General features: G+C 57.3%; 3 protein-coding genes across 6 annotated transcripts; 2 read left to right on the top strand and 1 right to left on the bottom strand.

Moving 5' to 3' along the window:
• Window positions 1-1,556: 1,556 nt before the first annotated feature.
• On the bottom strand, window positions 1,557-8,611 carry AK2 (adenylate kinase 2). 2 transcript variants are annotated; one of them, XM_082296382.1, is made up of 7 exons: window positions 8,472-8,611; window positions 7,918-8,043; window positions 5,979-6,089; window positions 5,782-5,876; window positions 5,125-5,197; window positions 4,361-4,556; window positions 1,557-2,378 (listed from the first exon to the last, which is right to left on the bottom strand). In XM_082296382.1, the coding sequence occupies exons 1-7, from the start codon at window positions 8,583-8,585 to the stop codon at window positions 2,371-2,373; spliced, it is 723 nt and encodes a 240-aa protein (XP_082152508.1). In that variant the 5' UTR covers window positions 8,586-8,611; the 3' UTR covers window positions 1,557-2,370. The 2 variants fall into 2 exon arrangements, with proteins under 2 accessions (XP_082152508.1, XP_082152507.1); XM_082296381.1 differs by lacking the exon at window positions 1,557-2,378 and having other exon boundaries at window positions 4,160-4,556.
• Window positions 8,612-11,874: 3,263 nt separating this feature from the next.
• AZIN2 (antizyme inhibitor 2) lies at window positions 11,875-15,362 on the top strand (the record flags this gene model as incomplete). 3 transcript variants are annotated; one of them, XM_082296400.1, is made up of 9 exons in its annotated part: window positions 11,875-11,973; window positions 12,049-12,222; window positions 12,874-13,046; window positions 13,467-13,598; window positions 13,893-14,058; window positions 14,149-14,311; window positions 14,384-14,496; window positions 14,687-14,901; window positions 15,221-15,362. In XM_082296400.1, the coding sequence occupies 9 exons, from the start codon at window positions 11,875-11,877 to the stop codon at window positions 15,360-15,362; spliced, it is 1,377 nt and encodes a 458-aa protein (XP_082152526.1). The 3 variants fall into 3 exon arrangements, with proteins under 3 accessions (XP_082152526.1, XP_082152525.1, XP_082152524.1); XM_082296399.1 differs by having other exon boundaries at window positions 11,875-11,979; XM_082296398.1 differs by having other exon boundaries at window positions 14,149-14,496.
• A 1,755-nt stretch (window positions 15,363-17,117) lies between these two features.
• NDUFS5 (NADH:ubiquinone oxidoreductase subunit S5) lies at window positions 17,118-18,362 on the top strand. Its single transcript, XM_082296485.1, has 2 exons — window positions 17,118-17,438; window positions 18,140-18,362. The coding sequence occupies exons 1-2, from the start codon at window positions 17,223-17,225 to the stop codon at window positions 18,236-18,238; spliced, it is 315 nt and encodes a 104-aa protein (XP_082152611.1). The 5' UTR covers window positions 17,118-17,222; the 3' UTR covers window positions 18,239-18,362.
• Window positions 18,363-18,857: the final 495 nt, after the last annotated feature.

Genomic DNA, 18,857 nt, shown 5'->3' with positions numbered 1-18,857 from the left:
ACAAAGCCACAGGGAAAGGTTTTCCTGCAATCCCTGTCGCCGATGGTTTCATTGGGAAGGGAGAAGGGCAGATAGATTTTTAGGACTGCAGCACATTTTTAATGGAAAGAGATGGCCCAGGGCTTTCATCCCTCCCCCCATTCAAGATGCTGTTTCTTTTCAGCAGAAATATTGCTGCATTAGAGAACAGGTCACTTCCTCTATCAGTGAGAATTCAGTGTCCTATTTGATGCTGGTCCTTGTGCTATAAATAGGAAATTTCCCCTTTTATAGTTGCTGAATAATTGTGTGTATGAAATATGAACACAGTTTTCAAAAGAGTGCCTGATAAGCAGCTTGCTGGAACGAAATGGTTGAGCAGAAGGAATTTACAGCACCTGCAGAGCATCGTGTACTGTGGAAAACATTCAAGGTCAGCCTGAGAGAAACAGGTCACAGCACAGATCCAACTCCAGAGGATCCAGGCTTGAGCTCACAGCTTCCCCACAGCAGCCTCCCCACAGCTCCCCAACAATCCATTTCATGCTCCACACTCAGGTAAGGATCAAACAGAGGCAGCCCAGCTCAGAGGAGCCAAGACCCCTCCATCCCACAGACCAGAAAGCCAGGAGGAGCAGGCAGAACAGGTTTTCAAAACAACAGCAGGCAAGGAGCAGAGGACACAATCCCAGACAAGGAGGAAGAACACAGTTTAACATCCAGCATCAAAAGGAACAAGGGAAGAACACCACAAAGGCCAGAGAGGCACAGGAATGGTAATGGGAGGTACAGAGAGGTAATGAAAACACCTGAGCACAGAGACAGAATGGCGGAGGAGCAGGAGAGCCCAATTATGATGGAAAACCTGTAATTTCTGCAGGAAATGGGTACACACAACCCAACCCTTCCTGGTGCTGGGCCACGGTGCCTGAACACAAGCAGGGCTGCAAGAACTGTGGATAAACAACAACCCTCCATCAGTCCATCAGGAACAGCCTCCTCTGGGGTACCTCAGAGGGTCAGGGTCCCTGTGCAGGCAGGAGAAAGGGAGGCCAGGAAATGCTCTCGTTCCCTGTTTTAGGACAGGCTTTTCCCTGTGAATTTAGAGAGAGGAGGGATGCCACAAGGCATGAAAGGCAGAAAGCAAACGAGCAGAAGCAGAAGACACAATAATGTGGCTTCCAGTTGCTGCAGGAGGAGAGAAGGAAATAACATCAGCTCCTCCACACACTGGAGATGCAAAGGGAGGAGGAAAAAAAGGGATTACATCAGTTAAAATACTGCAAGGAGCTCTGGACAGAAAGGATACACAGAGGCTCGGTGCTTTCAGCCTCACACACGAAGAAACAGGAGAGAGAACCAGCAAGAAGCACCATTGCTATGGTGATCTAAAGCATTGGACACACTCAGCAAGGAGAAGAGATAAAAGGAATTACAAGCCACATTTCCAGCTGCACAGAACATCCTTGAGATAGGATCAGGCCCCAGGATCCACCCAGCTCAATTGTTAGTTGATGCTGTCATCTGCCTCCTCATCCTCCACGCTGTCTGCAGGTCAAAGAGGACACAGCACCAGATACAAATGTAAAGGGGTTATTTTATTACTGATTCAGAGGTTAGACAAGGCACCATTTGATCTAAAAAGAAATGCAAAAAAACCCAAACCAAATTAAGTGTTATTTTTGCAAGCAATTAAGAAAGTCTCTTTTGCATTTCTTCAGCATTGTGTGAATTCCAGCTTGGTCATGATCACAGAAAAGCCACCCCGTTCCCAAGTAAGGCAGGTTTGGACTAGAGCCACAGCCCCTCTGTTCAGCAGCAGAGAATCCTTGAGAAGTCTCTATGCCAGGGTTTAGGAATGCAGCAGAACAAGAAAAACAAAACTTCCAGGAAAAGACCACGGAGTCTCTTTTTCCTTTCCATTTCAGACACGATGAATCATTTGTTCATTCTGGTCCTCGCTGATAGGAAGCAACTTTAGGAAAAAATCACAGCAAACCTTTCAGTGGCCTCAGAGTACCAAGAGTCCATGAGACAAGCCCTGAAAAGTCCTGGAGAAGCCTGGAATAGCTCCTAGCCCTACCCTCCGACAGGTCAAGGACCTGCAGCTGATCACTGAGAGACGTTTCCCCTCTCCACAATTGTTTTGCCTCCACAAACACGATTTCTATGGAGAAGTCTGTCTCCTCTTCACAATGATTCTGCCAAATAAGAAATCCAACCAAAACCCAACCAAATCAGCCCCCCCAACCCCTTGTTTACCACCTCCTTCCCCCCCTCCCATCAATCATACCCCCCTCCCAGCCGCCCCCCCTGCACCCAGGGAAGGGCTGCAATGGGTGATGTAGCAGAGTGTGCAGCGTTTGGTGGTGTCTCATCTGCTTGATGGAGTCACTCAGCTGGAATAAATGGGAACAGAGAGAAAAAAAAAACATTTAGGGAAAAACAAACAAACAAAATTAAGCATGGTTTATGGCAAAAAAAAAAAAAAAGGCTGGTGAGCTGGATGTGAAGTGAGCACAAGGGAGGAAAGGCATGGAGAGTGGGGGAACATCTTGCTCTTGCTGTAGAGTAAAACCTTGACCAAATCCAGGAATGCCAACTGGCTGGGAACCCTTCGCAGAGTTTAGGGGGCTGCAGCTCTCCCTTTGACTCTCTCAAGATAAAAGCTGCTTCCACACAACTTCTTTAGTCACCAAGGTGCCGGGGCAGCTGTAACCCACACTTTCCCACTCCCTGGACCATACCAGTCCCATCCTAAATCCTGACCTCCCAGCACACCAACTCCAGGTGCTGGGGCTGCCAGAGACAGAGCAAGGCCCATCTGGGAATCCCAGGGGACCACAGGCTGCTGGCAAAACCAGCCCTGTTTACTGTCAAAGCCTTTCTCCTCAGTCATGTGCTTTCTAGAGCAACAAATCAAGTGCTTTCGGTTCCCAGTGTTATTTCCAGTTTGCTGGAAGGGAAAAGGTTCTGTCCCTGGAAAGGATGTGAGAGGACAGAGAGGCGATTGTGAGATAGAAGAGAAATTATCAAGGAAAAGAGCAAGGGATTCCTGAGGATTAAACATCTGCTCTGGCCACAGAGCCCACAGCAGCTCAGTGCACAGGATGGAGTGGGCCATCCCGAGAGAGAGAGAGAGGAGGATACTCAGTAACACTCAATCAGTAAACACACATGGAATGCCAAAGGACAAAGTTTCATCTGGGCCAATCCATATTTACAGCAAGGTCCCCTAGGAAGGGCTGGAATCCCTCATGGCCAAAGGTCAGTGCCAGCCCTGCAGTGTCACCACGCAGCAGCGCAATGCCCCGCAAAGGCCGAGGCACTAAGCACACACAGTGTCCTCAAACACAGCCTGACAGAGCTGCTGGATTTGCTCAAGAAACAGGAACATTTCCATGAGCTCATAACGAAGGTCGTTAGCTCAAGGGCACATGGAGCCAGTGGTTAATAACGCTGTCTCTCGAGCCTTGAGAAATCATTTGTTTTGCAATAAGGCTTTATTATATTTAGACTTTGGGATCAGGAGAAGCTCAACACATCTTCCTCTCCTTGGTCAAAACCAAGACAAGAGTGAAGAGATAAAACCCAAATCCTTTTCTGATCCTCAGGACATCCCAACCTGCCAAACAGTAACCGTCAGACTCTGACCACAGATTTCACACTAAAAAGAGCAAGAAGCATCTCACTAATTTGCTATAAATCCCACAAATAAATAAAGGTTGAAACCTCCCACCCCCTCTTTCTGCCCCGCCAAGTGCCAGCAGAACAGGAAGACAGCCTGTGCTCCCAGGTAACCTGCCACCCCACAGGGAATAAAACACATACAAGAAGAACACGTTGTCACCCAGCCCCGAGCCAGGCTGCCCCTCCCTGGCTGCTCCCACAGCAACACACACAGAGCAACGCCACGTTTCAATCCTGCAGCTTCACATCGCCTCTGAAATCCTTCCCCCCTATCCCCAACTTTCTCCTAGGCCCCTGTGGGGTAGCCAGGAGGAGCTGGAAGTACAGTTCCTTCCAGGGAGGCGCATCTCTAGGATGAAACAAAGGCTTTGTGGCCCGAAGGAGCGCAGAGCCCATTTTGGGCAGCTGGAGCCTGGGCTCGCTGCGGCCTCTAGAGGCCAAAATCCCAACATCCACACACAGACCTGACGTTCACATAGAGCGAGATAGAGACCGTTAACAGCTGTTTAATTACAGAATTAGCACAGCCCTGCCTTGGGCTGCACCACCTCGTGCCTTCCCCTTCTACTCTGCTCAGCTCTTCACCCTCCTTGACCCCAGAGAGACAGAGACAGAAGAAAGAGAGAGGGGGGAAAAAAAGCAGAGCCCCGTTCTGGGACAGAGCCCTAAATGAACATAACCAGGTCTTTACATGTTGCTTTCGTGAAGGCTGCCAGGATGCTGGCAAACACCACGTCGGGAGACTGGGAGGCATCCACGGCCGTATGGATCCCTCGCTTGCTGTAGTAGGACACCAGGGGGGAGGTCTGGGTGTGATAGGCCTTCAGCCGGGTTTTCAGGGCCGTTTCGTTATCGTCCGAGCGGCGGATCAGGGGCTCTCCAGTGACCTGGGAGAAGCAAGGGGACAGTCTCCAGCGGGCTGCAGCCTGGGGTGCTCCCCACTTCTCTCCCTGCTCCCCTCCTCCAAGGCGGAGCTGCAGAGGAGACCCCAGGTCTACGGGGGAGACGGAGTGAACCCGGGGCAGCCAGAACAAGTCCCAGAGCAGTCACTGAAGAGAGAAGGGCTCAGCATCATGGTCTTTTCCCCCACACACCACTCTGCTTGCTAAAAGGAGCCTCAAGAGCAGGCACCAGCTACAGCTGCTCCCCAGGATGGAAAGCAGTCACAACCCACGGCAACTTGAGCTGTGGACAGAGTCCAACAAGTTCTGAGGCTGGCAGAGCCTGGGCCAGCTCTGCAGAATGGCCATGCCCTTCATCCATCCATCCATCCCTCCAGGCCTTGCTCCCTGCAGTGCCGTCGGCTCAGGCTGCCCAAGCAGTTCCCCACGCTCCCCAGAAAGCCAGGACAAGAAGGTACAAGAGAAGGAGAGAAATGAGTTTTTCCAGGGAGAGACTGCAAAGCATCAGCTAAACCCAAAGCAAGGTAAGCTGCGGCCTTGGGAGCTCACATACATCGTCCTTCATGTGCTCTTTCGGGGGTCTGAACTCCTCGTGATACGAGCGGCCACTCGCTGGGTGAATCAGCCTGAGACAGAAAAGAAGTGTCAGCAAAGCAGCCCGGTCAGGACAAGGTCTCCTGAACCTGCCACTCATCAGCACAGAAACATCTGCCACAGCAACACCATCAGCCTTTCACTTGTAAGAAAATTCTCTCCAGTTATTTCTGTACCAAGGGCCTCTTCAGTTTGGAAAAGCAGCTGCACTGGGAGGTGGAGAAGGGGAGTTTTACTTCCTGCTCTGCTGAGAAAGGGGTCTGGACAACAAGAACACAAGAGAACACACTCCTGACCCTGCAGGAAGTTTGCTGGTGCCCAAATGTATTCAGCGTCCTGTGTAAGGCAGCAATAATAGCTTTGGAGGAGGAGGAGGAACTTAAAGGGTGAGCTGAGATTTTCTACAGAAATCCCTAATTTATAGGGCAAGGAAGGGGCTCTGCTCAAGGCTGGCCCAGGCATGGGGGAAGAGGCAAGGGATCAGGGCAGAAATAGAGACCAGCACCACAGCCAGACCTAAGCACCATGAGGACGACCTGGGATCTGAAATTAGGATGCTGTTCCTTAGACTAGGAAACCCCAGCCCGTGCACTGAGCATTGGGAGGGAAGGATTACCGTCCAGTGATCCTCCGGATCAGCAAGGAGTCGGGAATGCTGAACTCAATGACGGAGTCGAGCTTCTCTCTCCTTTTCTCCAGGAGCTCATCCAGCTGCAACAGCAAACACCCACCTCAGAGGGGCTGAGGGAGCAGGGACCCCTGGTTTTGAGGGAAGGAGGTGCTGGAGCAGCCCCTGAGCAGGGGCCCACGTACCATCTCTGCCTGTTTCACCGTGCGGGGGAAGCCATCCAGGAGGAACCCGTTCTTGCAGGGAGGGGAGTCCAGGTTGTTCTCAATCAGCTCCACCACCATCTCATCGCTCACCTGCAGAGGGGAGACAGGTGTGTGGTCAGCAGGACACCCTGAATTTACACACAGCATCTGCCCTTGTGCACAGGGTGGGATTTTTGGAGGTTGTCCTGCGCAAGGCCAAGGGTTGGGCTCGGTAATTCTTGCGTGTCCCTTCTAACTCAGGATATTCTGTGATGCCATGATTCATGTCAATGCTCAGGCTGCCTGTTCAGACCTGCCCACATCAGGAAAGCACTCCCTGCAACACCAGGACATGGGCAGTGCCACATTTCACTCCAGGGACACTCCAGCCCGTGCAGGGACTTGGACCAGCACTGTAACCTCACTGTTACAAAGGTTGCTGTATCGCAAGGAACGCTGTCAGCTCAAACTCCTCAGATTGTTATTTTTTTTAAAAACCAAATCACAATACAAAATATCGACATAACCTTGATTTCCTGTTACTTTGTACCTTCACCCACACATCCCCCTTGGAAGGCAGGCCCGGGCAGGAAGGGCAGAGCAGCCGAGTTGCTCATTGACTCCCATAAAGCTCGTGTGAAGGTAAAGGCCCAATAGTTGCTGACAAGCTCTGGCTTCACTGCGTAGTTTTTTCCCATCTAACAATCTCAGCATACCGCTGGGATTAGTGCCTTTTCCACACTGCAGCACTCACAGGTGCTGCAGCCTCAAGGAAGGCTGTTTATTTGGGAGCAGCTCTCCTCAGCAGCGCTGCTTTCTCCAGCACACACAGCTGGGACCCAGCAGGATTTGGGACCAGGCTGTCACAACACACAAACAACAGCCCTGCAGGCAGAGGGGGTAAGCAAAAAGTCACTTCTGTGACTTCCTGATTACACCCTTCGGAGAAGAGAGATCCTGAGCATAAAGCCCATGCCGAAATGCTGCCGTGCTCCCAGCTGAGTTATCACAGAGCTGCGGGATGTACCTGTGGAGCAGCCTGGAGCTGGCTGCCACACGCACACACGTGGCAGATACCACCAGCCTGGCCTGATAATGTCCCTATCTTTCATAACCAGCTGGGTATTGCAGGCTCGGTGTTGCAATGAGCTCTGAGCAGAAGTGAGATAAGGCTGCTCTCCCCATCTGGGGCCTGCAGATTCTCCTCGGGGTGTTACGAGCCCATGGCGGCCGCAGTGATGCCCGAGATCTGCCCCACATTGGGGCAAGTCACTGCAATTTATGGTCCCTCAAGTTTCCCTGAGATATTTCAGTCGTTTGGATGAGATAATTAGACCCTCAGAAAATGAATGTCAGAGATTCTAACTCGTGCTTCTTGGGGATCCAAAGTGTCTCTCTCACACAGCAGCTGCTGTAACTACCACAGCAACACCTTTAAGTCTCTTTTCACCTTACAGTTACAGGTGAATCGAGCTTATGCAAGAGCTGGGATGCAGATGAACCCTCTGAAGTGATACCTGGAGTTCAGGTATCACGTCAAGAGAGACAGGGGCCGCAAAACACGGCTGTAACATCCTGCAGCTCCAAGGATACACTGTCACCTCAGTGTTCAGGAGCCAGAAAATTGCCAGCCAGACCACACCCCCTAAAAGATAAAAACAACCCAGGGCCACAGGCTGCTGGTAAGCAAATAGTAATTTTGAAGAGGAAGGATGTTTTTATAGGATGCTTCTCCTGCAGGGTGATAACAAGGAAAGCCCCCACCCCATCCCTACCTTCACCCTGCAATCTGCCTTCACCCTGCAATCTGCCTTCACCCTGCAATCTGCCTTCCTACACTAATTAGTTTTGCCACGGAGAATTCTAATTAGGAGGTGGATTTTGTCTGCTCTCATTCCACGTGCTGCCAGTCCTTCCCAGCACATTCCCCGCGACCCACCAGCTTCCCCGCATCCATCGTCTCCTTGAGCCGCTTGCCCAGCTCGGAGCCCGAGGCCACCATGGCCCGCAGCATGTCGCCGGTAGCCAAGTGGCACACGCAGTAGGTCTCGGCCAGCTTCGGGGCCTGCGGAAGAGGACAGAGGTGAGACCGGACCTCGGAGGCTGAGGATCCCCGCCCCGGTGGGGCCCGCGGCAGCGGGACAGTCGCTGACCGGCCAGCACGTGGCAGGGCCCGGCACAGAGCCCCGGCGCTCAGCGAGCAGGGCCAGGCACCGGCTCCCCGCGGCCGGCCCTAGTCCGGGACAAAGGCATCCGGGAGAAAGAGCCCGGCCGAGCGGGCCCCTGGAGGCAGGACACGACCGAGCCCCCGGCGGAGCGGAGGCCCGCGGCCGCACGAACACACCGCACACCCCGATCCCTCGGCGGGGAACGGGAGGCCGGACGGCCGCGTCCCTCCTCGCGGGGGTCACACGCCGGGTGCCGGGCGCGGGGAAGGCCGGGCGGGACGATCCCGCCGGCCGCTCTCGGCACAGTCCCCCGCATCCCCCTCACCTGCGTGCCCTTGCCGGCGCCGGGCGGGCCCAGCAGCACGGCGCGGATGCCGTGCCGGATCCCCGCGGCCGGGACCTGCCCGCGGCCGCCCCCGGCCTGCGCGCTCGGAGCCATGGCCGCCGCCGACTGCGCGCCCGGCCCGCGCCTCGTGGGCGGGGACACCGCGGGGTGGGCGGGGCTATGCAGATGAGGGTGGTGGGTATGCAAATAAGAGATAGGCTTTTACGTCGAGTGGGCGGGGTTATCGCGGAAGTGGGCGGGGTTATCGCCGGGGTGGGCGGGGTCACGCCGCGGTGGGCGGGGCTTGGCGGCGCCACGTGGGGCGCTCGGTGCCGCCGCGCTCGGGCCCGGCTGGCCCCGGGTTCTGGGCGCGGTGAGGCCGCGCCTCGAGTGCTGCGTCCAGTTCTGCGCCGCTCGGTTCAAGAAGGACATTGAGCTGCTGGAATGTGTCCAGAGAAGGGCAACGGAGCTGGAGTACAAGGCTGATGAGGAGCGGCTGAGGGAGCTGGGGCGGTTGAGCCAGGAGAAAAGGAGGTTCAGGGGTGTCCTTATCACTCTGTACATCTACCTGAAAGGAGTTTGGAGCCAGGTGGGGGTAGGGCTTGTCTCCCAGGCAACTAGTGACAGGACAAGAGGACACAGTCTTAAGCTATGCAGGGGGAGGTTTAGGTTGGACATTAAGGAGGATTTATTCACAGGAGGGGTGATTAGACATTGGAGCAGGCTGCCCAGGGAGGTGGTGGAGTCACCATCCCTGGAAGTGTTAAGGAAAGACTGGATGTGGCACTTAGGGCCGTGGTCCAGTTGTGGTGTTCGGTCACAGTTGGACTTCGTGATCTCAGAGATCTTTTCCAGCCTAATCGATTCTGTGATTCTGAGCTGTGCTGGCCCTGGCGCTGCATGGGATGGGCTCAGTGCCCTGCTCTGCGTGAGCTGTGCATCACAACACTGCCCAGCACATCCAGGAGGGACTGGCACTGCAGGGCTCTGCATCTCTCTGTTCTCCCAGCCTCTCTGCATGGCCCCCACATCCTACACAGCACAGTCCAGCGCTGGTGATGGGCCAGAGCACCAGGAAAACAGGCCAGGATCTCACAGCAGACAAGAGCTGCCTTGGCCCTGGTTGCCAGGAGAGTCTGTGGCAAAGCCAAGACCACAGTGTTGGATACAGAAACCCAGGTTAAGTTGGTCCTTCTTACTCCCCCCTCAGTGGGGGCAGCTACCCCTCCCCAGACAGAACACTGGCTCCTCAGCAATACCAGAGAGAGACCTCCAAATTTAGCAAGAAGAATTTAAAAAATCCCTGCTGAGCCCATCCTGTGTGTGGGATGGAGCAGTGGCACCATTTCCAAGCTCATGAAAGCAGCAAAGACAGAGCATCTGCATGGATGGCAGGGCTGGATCTGCTGCTGGGGCACCCCCCAAAACCAGCAGCAGCTCAGCAAGGGCAGGATCAGTCCCTGACATCTTCCCCACTACCTCCCCCTCTCCAGAGTCCCAGCCAAACACCGCTCAGCCTTTAATCTGCAGGAAGCCTGGTTTCCCTGGCAGCAGCATTTCCGAGGTATTTTGGGCTCTTCCCCGCGAGGGTCCCCGTGCTCAGGATGCGCAGCCGCGGGAAGCAGGGCCGGGCTGACAGGCTGGGGACGAGCTGCCGGCACGGCAGGGACCCGGTGAGAGCCCGGGGTGACTGCTGGGGGCAGCCCCAGCCCTGGGAGAGGGTGGGCGAGGAGGGGGAGCGTTCTCCAAAAAGGATGAAGGATGCTCGGAGGCGGCTCAGCCAATGGGGTGGCTGGATTTGGTTGTCATGGTTGCGGTTGGGAGGCAGAGCAGGGAGGCGCTGCTGGCAGAGAAGGGGTGCAGAGCCCCCTCATCCTCTGCAGGGGCTTGGGGCAGGCAAGGAGCCGGGACAGGACGAGCAGCCGGCGCTGGGGCCGGTTCATTCTCTTGGGAGACCCATGGCAGAATCTGTTTAAATGCTTTCTGAGGTAAGGGGGCTCTGGGGGGGCTGTGGGGGAGCTGTTTTGCCTGGCACAGTGAGGAGGGAGCTGTAGAGTGCCTGTGGTTGCTGGATTTGGGGATGGGGGTGGAGGGCATGGTGCTGTCAGTGCCTCTCTCAGCCCCTGCACTGCTTCTGCCCAGAGACCCCGGACCCCCAGGCACAGCTACACCTCGGGCTGCTGCGGGAGCTCGGCGTTCCTCGGGGAGCCCCCCTGACAGCGCACCAGGACACCTGGGAGGGACAGCTGGACGGTGGTAAGGAGGGGGTGTCCGAGGCTGGGGCACGTATTCCGACAGGAATGACCCCTTTCACCCCTTCTGTGCCCAACCAGGGTGGGCTGGGTGCTGTTTGGTGAAGGGTAGAGGTGGAGGAATTGCTCTCCTTTCCTGAATTTGAAGCTCTAAGAGCTTCAAAACATGTTTTTTCACCTCATTCCCCATCTCTGGAATTCGCTGGTGGTGCTTGCTCAATGCATTACAACATCCTGCTGCTCCGGGGTCGGCGTGGTCTTTCTCCCAGTGCCCCCCTGGAATGCTGTCAGGAGGTCTGTGTAGGGAGGAGGTGGTGGACAGCTCTGAGAAACAAAACCTCTGCCTCCTGCTCACTTCAAATCAGAGAGACTGTGCTCCTGGAAGAGCCCCGTGGCTAGACCTGGATTATTGGAGTGGAAATGTTCCCTGCTAGCTCATCAGCTCCCTGGGTTATGGGACGGGCTGGATCCGGGGCAGGAGATTGTTAAAGCTAAGGGTGTGAGCTCAAAGGTAAAGATCTTCTAGGATGAGCCAGAAAACTCTGTGCTGCTCAACTGTCCCCTTGTTCCACACCCTGTGTTGTGGGAGAGCCGTGAAAGAGGACCCACAGCACGGATCCAGGCTGTCCTGAGGTGGTGTCAGTGAGCAGCCTGTGCTGGGGTTTTCTACTGGCAAAGTGTGTCCACGAGACTTCAGCTTTTGGGAATCCATAAGGGATGTTCGCCCCATTGAGCACTCAGCAGATCCAGCTGCATTCCAGAGCGTGAAGGGGCCTGTCCTGGCCTCTAAAGGCACCTCTCCTCTTTGTGGTGCAGTTGGCTTTGTTGTTCGCTGTGCTGGTGCCTGCTGATGGAGACAAGGCTGCTGTGTGCCAAAACAGAGCTCTGAACTGCAGAGAAATGTGTCTCCTCCCCCGGAGGAGATGCTGTAACCCACAGCAGGGCTCTGCTGAGGCGCTGGTTTGGAGCAGAGCAGCACAGAGCTCTACCCAGGGGCACCCCTGGCTGCGGGCTGGGTGGTCCCTGCTGATGGAGCTTGTGGACCCTTCCTCTAATATTCCCTTTCTTTTCCCAGTGTGTCTCATCCTTAGAATCCATCCCCTACTCCAGCAGGCTTTAAACGAGCATCATCACACCCTGAACATCACACCATGAACGGGTACCTGAACGAATCCCATTTCCTGATGGTGGAGGAAGGCTTCACCACCAGAGACCTCCTGGAGAACCTCCTGGGGGAGCTGTGCCAAGAGGTGAGGGCTGATGCTCTGCTGCTGCCTTTGGAAAAGGCACTGCTGGAGCTGCTGCTCACTCCAGCTGTCCCCTAGAGCGACCAGCAGGCCTTCTTCGTGGCAGACCTTGGGGACATCGTCAAGAAACACCTGCGTTTCCTGAAGGCCTTGCCCCGAGTGAAGCCCTATTTCCCAGTTAAATGCAACGGCAGCGAAGGGGTGATTCGGCTGCTGGCAGAGCTGGGGGCAGGATTCGCCTGTGCCAACAAGGTAGGGCTGTGGGAGGACAGCTCCGGGGGAAATGTTTGTGGGCGAGTGGCAGAGCTCACCCTCCTTTCCTAAGTCTCTGCTTTAGGTGACATTTACAGGGGCAGGAGTCTCCCTCTGCTGTCAGAACCCTCCTGACACAGCCCAGAAATCCTTGTCCTCTCTGTGTTGTTCCCTTTGGCCGACATTCCTGTCCCTGGGGTGCCACTGCCACAGCTGTCCAACTCTCCGTGTCCTTAGGGCTGAGCCTAAAGCTCTTTGCTCCCTCCTGCTTGTCATTTGCAACAGCCAGATTTCCAGGGAGAAGCCAAGATTAAATCGCTTTTATGTAATTAAATAGGACGTGTTTCCAGGAGGAGAAAGTGCAGGAGTTTTCCCAGCTCAGACCAGGGGTCAGCCCCAGGCTTGCTCACCCCACTTGTTTCCTCTGCCGTTCTCATGGTGTTTTTAAACACCTTGCCACAACCTGTCCACACCAGGACAAAGTCCACTGAGATCCCTCTGAGCTCTGCTAGCTTTTCCCTGGAAAAGCCCAGGCTGCCACGCTGGCGCTTTGCTCTCCTCGGCACTGCAAGCTGGCCAAGACCCAGAGCTGGTGGCTGGTCCAGACCCAGGTCTTGGGGACCTGCTGCACGTGTCCCCTTCTCCCTGCAGGCAGAGATCAGCCGGGTTCAAGGCATTGGGGTCCCAGCTGAGAGGATCTTCTACAGCAGCCCCTGCAAGCAGGTCGCCCACATCAGGTACGCGGCCACCCACGGGGTCAGGCTGATGGCCTTCGACAACGAGGTGGAGCTGAGCAAGGTGGCCAGGAGCCACCCCCGTGCCAGGTGGGTGTCTGGCAGTGCCACTGGAGTGGGAGCTGGAGGAGGGGATGGCCAGGGGGCTGTGGGGTGCAAGAGGAGGCTGTAGAAGGCGGGTGTCAGTCTCATCTCCCAGGTGATAGGACAAGAGGAAACGGCCTCAAGCTGTGCCAGGGGAGGTTTAGATTGAATATGGGGAAAAATCTGATCGTGAAAGGGTGGTCAGGCAGTGGAGCAGGCTGCCCAGGGAAATGGTGCAACCAACATGTGTGGAAGCATTCAAAAAACTCGTAGATGTGGTGCTCGGGGACGTGGTTTAGTGCTGGAGTTAAGAGTTGGGGTTAATATTTGGACTCAGTGGTCTTTGAGGGCTTTCCCAGCCCTCCAAGGCTTTTCCTTTCATGATTCTGTGATTCCAAGACAACACAGTGTGGCTTTGTTGTGCAGGATGTTGTTGGGGATCACTGCTGACTCCATCCCTTCTGCCCACCCGAGCATGACCTTCGGGACCACGCTGAAATCCTGCCGGCACCTGCTGGAGATGGCGAAGGAACAGGCTGTGGAGGTTGTTGGCATCAGGTACAGCACATGGGCCTTCCTCTGTAGGGTGCTCAGCCCCCCTGGATCGGCATCTGGAGAGCTCTGCCCTGCTGGAACAATGCAGTGCTCCAGCTGCTCTGCTTAGGAGTGAGGTGAAAGCAGGGATTTGCTGTTGGGATGAGCTTGTTGGCACCAAATTGGGGCAGGTTTGACCCTAAGAAAGGCTCTGTGGGTCTGGTTTGGGATGGTGAATGGGAAGCTGCCCCCAGTGCTGTGTTCCCTCTGCTCTCTGGGGACGATCAAACCCTGCTGAAACGGGGTCTGTGCCCTCAGCTTCCACCTTGGGAGCCGTGGCCTGGAGCCCCAGACCTTCACCCAGGCCGTGGCCACAGCACAGCTGGTGTTTGACGTGGCCACAGAGCTGGGATTCCGAATGCACCTCCTGGACATCGGGGGCGGCTTCCCCGGCACCGAGGACACCAGAGCCCCTCTCGAAGAGGTACAAACCTGCCCGAGGCTGGAAGCTCTCCCCAGCTCCCTGCGGAGTTCCGAGCTAACCAAGAGGACGCTGCTTCTCCTTCCCACACAGATTTCTGCCGTGATAAACTCCGCCCTGGATCTGTACTTCCCCGAGGGCTGTGGGGTGGACGTGGTTGCCAGGCCTGGGCGCTACTATGTCACCTCAGCCTTCACCTTGGCTGTCAGCATCACTGCCTTGGAGGAGATTCCCATGGAGCAGCCTGGCTCTGACGGTAGGTGTGACAGCAGGATGTGTCCCCCCGTGTCCCCGAGCCCCCCTGAGCCCTGTCCCTGCTCCGCTGCAGAGGAAGAGTGTGGCAGCAGGAAGAGCCTCGTGTATCACCTCAGCGACGGCATCTACGGCGCCTTCAGCTGCCTCCTGTTCGACAGCCCCTGCCCCAGGCCTCGGCTGCACAAGGTGAGGGGCTCACCTACCTTGGGGACAGCCCAGGATGTCCCTCACGTTGGCTGGCATCACCTCAGCCCACCCCATGCCACAGGGGAGTAGAGCATGGGCACGCTGTAGCCAGTCCATGGGCTGCTGGGGGGTCACTGTGATGCTGGGACATTCTCATCCCTGTGTCTGCTGTGTGATTTTCACCTGCCAGAGACCCTGCCCAGAGCACCCCTGGCACAGCAGCAGCCTGCGGGGACCCCCGGGGCACGGCGAGGATCGCATCGCTGACGGGCTGCAGCTGCCCCAGCTGCACGTGGGGGACTGGCTGGTTTTTGGGAACATGGGAGCCTACACCATCACAACATCGTCCCTGCTCACCGGGTGTCCCCAGCCCCAGGTCACCTACGCCATGCCCCGCATGGCCTGGTAAGAGATGGGTAGGGTGAGAGGGCAGGGCTGGATCCTGGGGGAGGTGCTGGCTTCTCCTCCACCTGGGCTCTGGGCCCGAGGGAGAGGGTGAAATCTGAATCACAGAACCTGGAAATTCAGGGTAAAATCATGGCCTCAGAGGCAAAAATCCTGCTTTTTTAATATTCTCAAACTTGAGCCAGTTTTTTCGCTGCAGAAGCCACAGGCAGCTCACCTCTGGCTGTTCTGGGGGACATGAGAGCCCTGGATTGTCCCCTTCCCATTCCCAGGGGGCTGCTCCTTCCCCTGGCTCCCCCTCAGGTGTCTCCATTTGCAGGAAAGCCGTCCAGCTCTTCCAGGAAAAGCCACCCCAGACAGAAGACGACCGTGAGAGTCTCTGCACCCCTCTGTCCTGCGGCTGGGAGATGGCAGAGACACTTTGTGTCACCCCTGTCTTCGCTCCTGCCGGCATCATCTGAGCTCTGCTGGGGAAGGAGCCACGCTGGGAAAGGTCCTGTGGTGGTACTGGCAGGGGAAATGTCCCATAATTGTACCAGGGTGGGAAAAATCCCTCGGCAGCACCGGGGGAAAAGGTGCCACAGTGGTACTGGAGGGATAAAGATCCTCCAGCAGTGCCACGGTGGGAAATATCCCATGGCAGTACCAGAAGGGAGAGGTCCTGTGGTGGTGCCAGAGGGGGAAAGGATCCCATGGCAGCGCCAGGGAGGGGGAAGGTGCCATCCTGCCTCTGGCATCGCCCCTCTCCGCTCTCACGGACTTGGAAGTAAATCCTGCTCCACAAATCCTGCTCCTCCAGCTCGTGCGGTGTGCGTGTGCCTTCCCCAGGGGTTCGGCAGGTTTGGGCTCTGCTTTTAGCAGTGGTGGTGCTAATTGCTAGCCCAGCGTTGGCTTCAGGGGTCGGCTGAGGAAGCCCCCGGCTCTTCCTCCCCGCCCTGCGCCCGAGGTGGTGCAGAATCCCCCTGCAATCAGCATTTAATGAGGCTTTGCTCGTTAGGGAAGGCGGGGCCATTCACCCAAACCTTGGGTGCTGTTCAGGCATCCAGAGGGACCCCTGGGATTTTGGGGGGGGGGGGGGTGTGGAAATAGGGGATGGGTTGAGGTTTTGTGGGAGGAAAACCCAGGCCTTGTGGCACCTCCCTGGCTCCTTGTCAGCCCTCATGAAGGCTCCTGCCCTGGGTGCAGCCCCTGTGACAGCCTGAAGGCCAGGGACTGGGAGAACTGGGAGCCACTGGGAGAACGGGGGGGGGGGGGCGGAAACTGAGAGAACTGGGAGGCACTGGGAGGACCCTGGCTCATGGGAATGGGATGCACCAGGAGTAATGGGACACTGGGGGATACTGGGTGACGCTGAGGTGGAGGCACTGGGAGTGCTGGGGGTGTGCGTTGGTAAGATCTCCCTTAATGTCCAGGTTTGGGGACTCAGAGCACTGGAAGGACTCTGGGATGAGTATACTGGGAGAGCACTGGGAGAACACTGGGAGCATTGGGAGAACACTGGGAGAACACTGGGGCACTGGGGGGACACTGGGGGGACACTGGGAGGACACTGGGGCACTGGGAGGACACGGGGAGGTCACTGTGGGGACACTGGGAGGACACTGGGAGGTCACTGTGGGGACACTGTGGGGACACTGGGAGTACTGGGAGGACACAGGGGCACTGTGGGGACACTGTGGGGACACTGGGAGGACACTGGGAGGACACTGGGAGCACTGGGGGGACACTGGGAGCACTGGGAGGACACGGGGAGGTCACTGTGGGGACACTGTGGGGACACTGTGAGGACACTGGGAGGTCACTGTGGGGACACTGGGAGGACACTGGGAGGTCACTGTGGGGACACTGGGAGTACTGGGAGGACACAGGGGCACTGGGGGGACACTGAGGGGACACTGGGGGGACACTGGGGCACTGGGAGGACACTGGGAGGACACTGGGAGCACTGTGGGGACACTGTGGGGACACTGTGGGGACACTGGGAGGGCACTGGGAGGGACACTGGGAGCACTGGGGGGACACTGGGAGGACACTGGGAGCACTGGGAGAGCCTCGAGCGCTGCGGCCGCCAGGGGGCGCTGGGGCGCGGCGTTCCGCGAGTCCTCCGCTCCGCCAGGGGCGCTACAGCGCAGGCGGGGCCGCTCGGGGCGCTCCTCTCCCTGGCTCCGCCCAGCCGCAAAGCGCGGCGCGGTGCCGCGACGGCGGTTGCGCTTGACGGCGGGCGCGTCGCGAAAGGCCGGTGAAGGACGGCGGCGGGCCCGTGAGGGGGGGCGGCGGTGTCGGCGGCGCGACAGCGGCCGTGTCGCGACAGGCGCGCAGCCATGCCGTTCTGGGGCCTGCAGAAGCAGCTGGGCATCGATGTGGACAGCTGGCTGCTGCGGCAGAGCATGCCGCAGCCGCAGCGCCAGGCCGCGGCCTGCCACGCCTTCGAGCGCGAGTGGGTGGAGTGCGGGCACGGGCTGGGCCAGACCCGCGCCCGCCGCGAGTGTCAGCTCGAGTACGAGGATTTCATGGAGTGCATGAAGCGCACCAAGCTGGTGGGTGAGCGGGGGGAGCACCGCGGGGCCCTGGGGCGAGCGGGGGCACGGGGGGCGCGGGGGTCTGGAGGGTCCTGACAAAGGGGGGGCACCAGGTCCGGGCGCTCCAGGTGCTGGGTCAGGCTGGGGAGAGGGTGCAGAGGGTCCTGGGGAAGGTCTGGGGGCTCCAGCCCAGGGTGAGAGCGCTGCCTGGTCGTGCTCAGTGTGAGGAAGGGGTCTGGCCCCGCAGCAGCCGCTTCCCCGAGGGCTGCGGTTGGCTGCAGGAGCCCGGAGAAGCTGTGGCTGCCCCATTCCTGCGAGGGTTCCATGCCGGGTTGGAGCAGCCTGGTTGGTGGAAGGTGTCCCTGCCCATGGGGGTGGGGCTGGATGGGATTTTAGTTCCCTCCCAACCAAACCATTCCGTGTTTTGGGTCAGCCGGGCAGCGCGGAGCAGACCTTTCTCCCTGCCCCCAGCCCTTCTCCAGCAGCATCCACATCCAGGACAAAATCCTGGTCAGAAAATTGGGCTGCAAACCCAAATCTCATCAGTACACAACGTGTTACAACATCCTGAAAGCCTCAAAGCCTTTGAGAAGAGCCTCAAACTGGAGTGAGGAACCCCAGGGCAGGCTTAGTGTGGCTTCCACATCTATGGGGCTGCCAGGACCTGCCTTGGGGACCCCCTGAGGGATCCCTGAGACCCCCCCCTGTGTCCCTGCCAGGCTAAACGGCTCCGGACCATCCTGGAGCAGCGGGACAAGATGATCAAAGAAGGGAAGTACACACCCCCCCACATGGACAAGGACGAGCCCAGGCTGTGATTCCCACTGGAATTCCTCTTGGAAGAAACCCCACGGGGCAGGGGGCAGGGGCTGTGCTGTGGCTGAAGGGGAACCCACCTCAGGTCGGGCATCGCTGGGGCAGTAAATATCCCTTTGGAATGTCTCCTTGGCTCTGTCTTGTCTTTTTTGGGGGGAAAACCAGCTCGTTTCCACACGGATTCGGAGTGGAAGTGAATGGATTCGGGATCTCTCCTGCCTTTTCGGTGTGTGGGAGGCAGATTTCCTCACTGGGGGCTTTGAAATCCCGTGTGCCAGCGGGATCCATGGAGTCCCTGGCATGGCCATGGGGTTTGTCCCTCCCCAAGGAGAGTTTTTCCTTCCATTTCCTCCAAATTCCCTCCCTTTTGGAGCAGCACTGAAGCAGGTGAGTCCCTGGAAGCTCTGTGCTTTAATCCCTGTTTTTAATCCTGCTGCTGGTGGAGTTAATGCTGGATCTTTCATGCAGGTGGAGCCTGTGAGATTCCTGATCCTGCCAAATCCCCCTGCTGGGATGACAAAGGCTGAGCCCAGCGTGACCTCCGGGAGCAGGGATGTGACAGGAGGGACATTCCAGGCTCTCCTGGCTGGGACTCCTGCCCTGCCTGCTCCTGAGGCACGG

This window comes from Coloeus monedula (genome assembly GCF_965178545.1).
Source record: "Coloeus monedula genome assembly, chromosome: 24".
NCBI classification, from domain to species: Eukaryota; Metazoa; Chordata; class Aves; order Passeriformes; family Corvidae; genus Coloeus; species Coloeus monedula.
This window is presented reverse-complemented; position numbering and strand designations above follow the sequence as displayed.

Coding starts and splice junctions, on each gene's coding strand:
- AK2 (XM_082296381.1), bottom strand. CDS start 8,585: ATGGCTCCGAGCGCGCAGGCCGGGGGCGGCCGCGGGCAGGTCCCGGCC. Junction 8,044..8,471: donor GCGCCGGCAAGGGCACGCAG/GTGAGGGGGATG, acceptor CCTCTTCCGCAG/GCCCCGAAGCTGGCCGAGAC. Junction 5,198..5,781: donor ATCCGGAGGATCACTGGACG/GTAATCCTTCCC, acceptor TTTCTGTCTCAG/GCTGATTCACCCAGCGAGTG.
- NDUFS5 (XM_082296485.1), top strand. CDS start 17,223: ATGCCGTTCTGGGGCCTGCAGAAGCAGCTGGGCATCGATGTGGACAGC. Junction 17,439..18,139: donor GCATGAAGCGCACCAAGCTG/GTGGGTGAGCGG, acceptor TGTCCCTGCCAG/GCTAAACGGCTCCGGACCAT.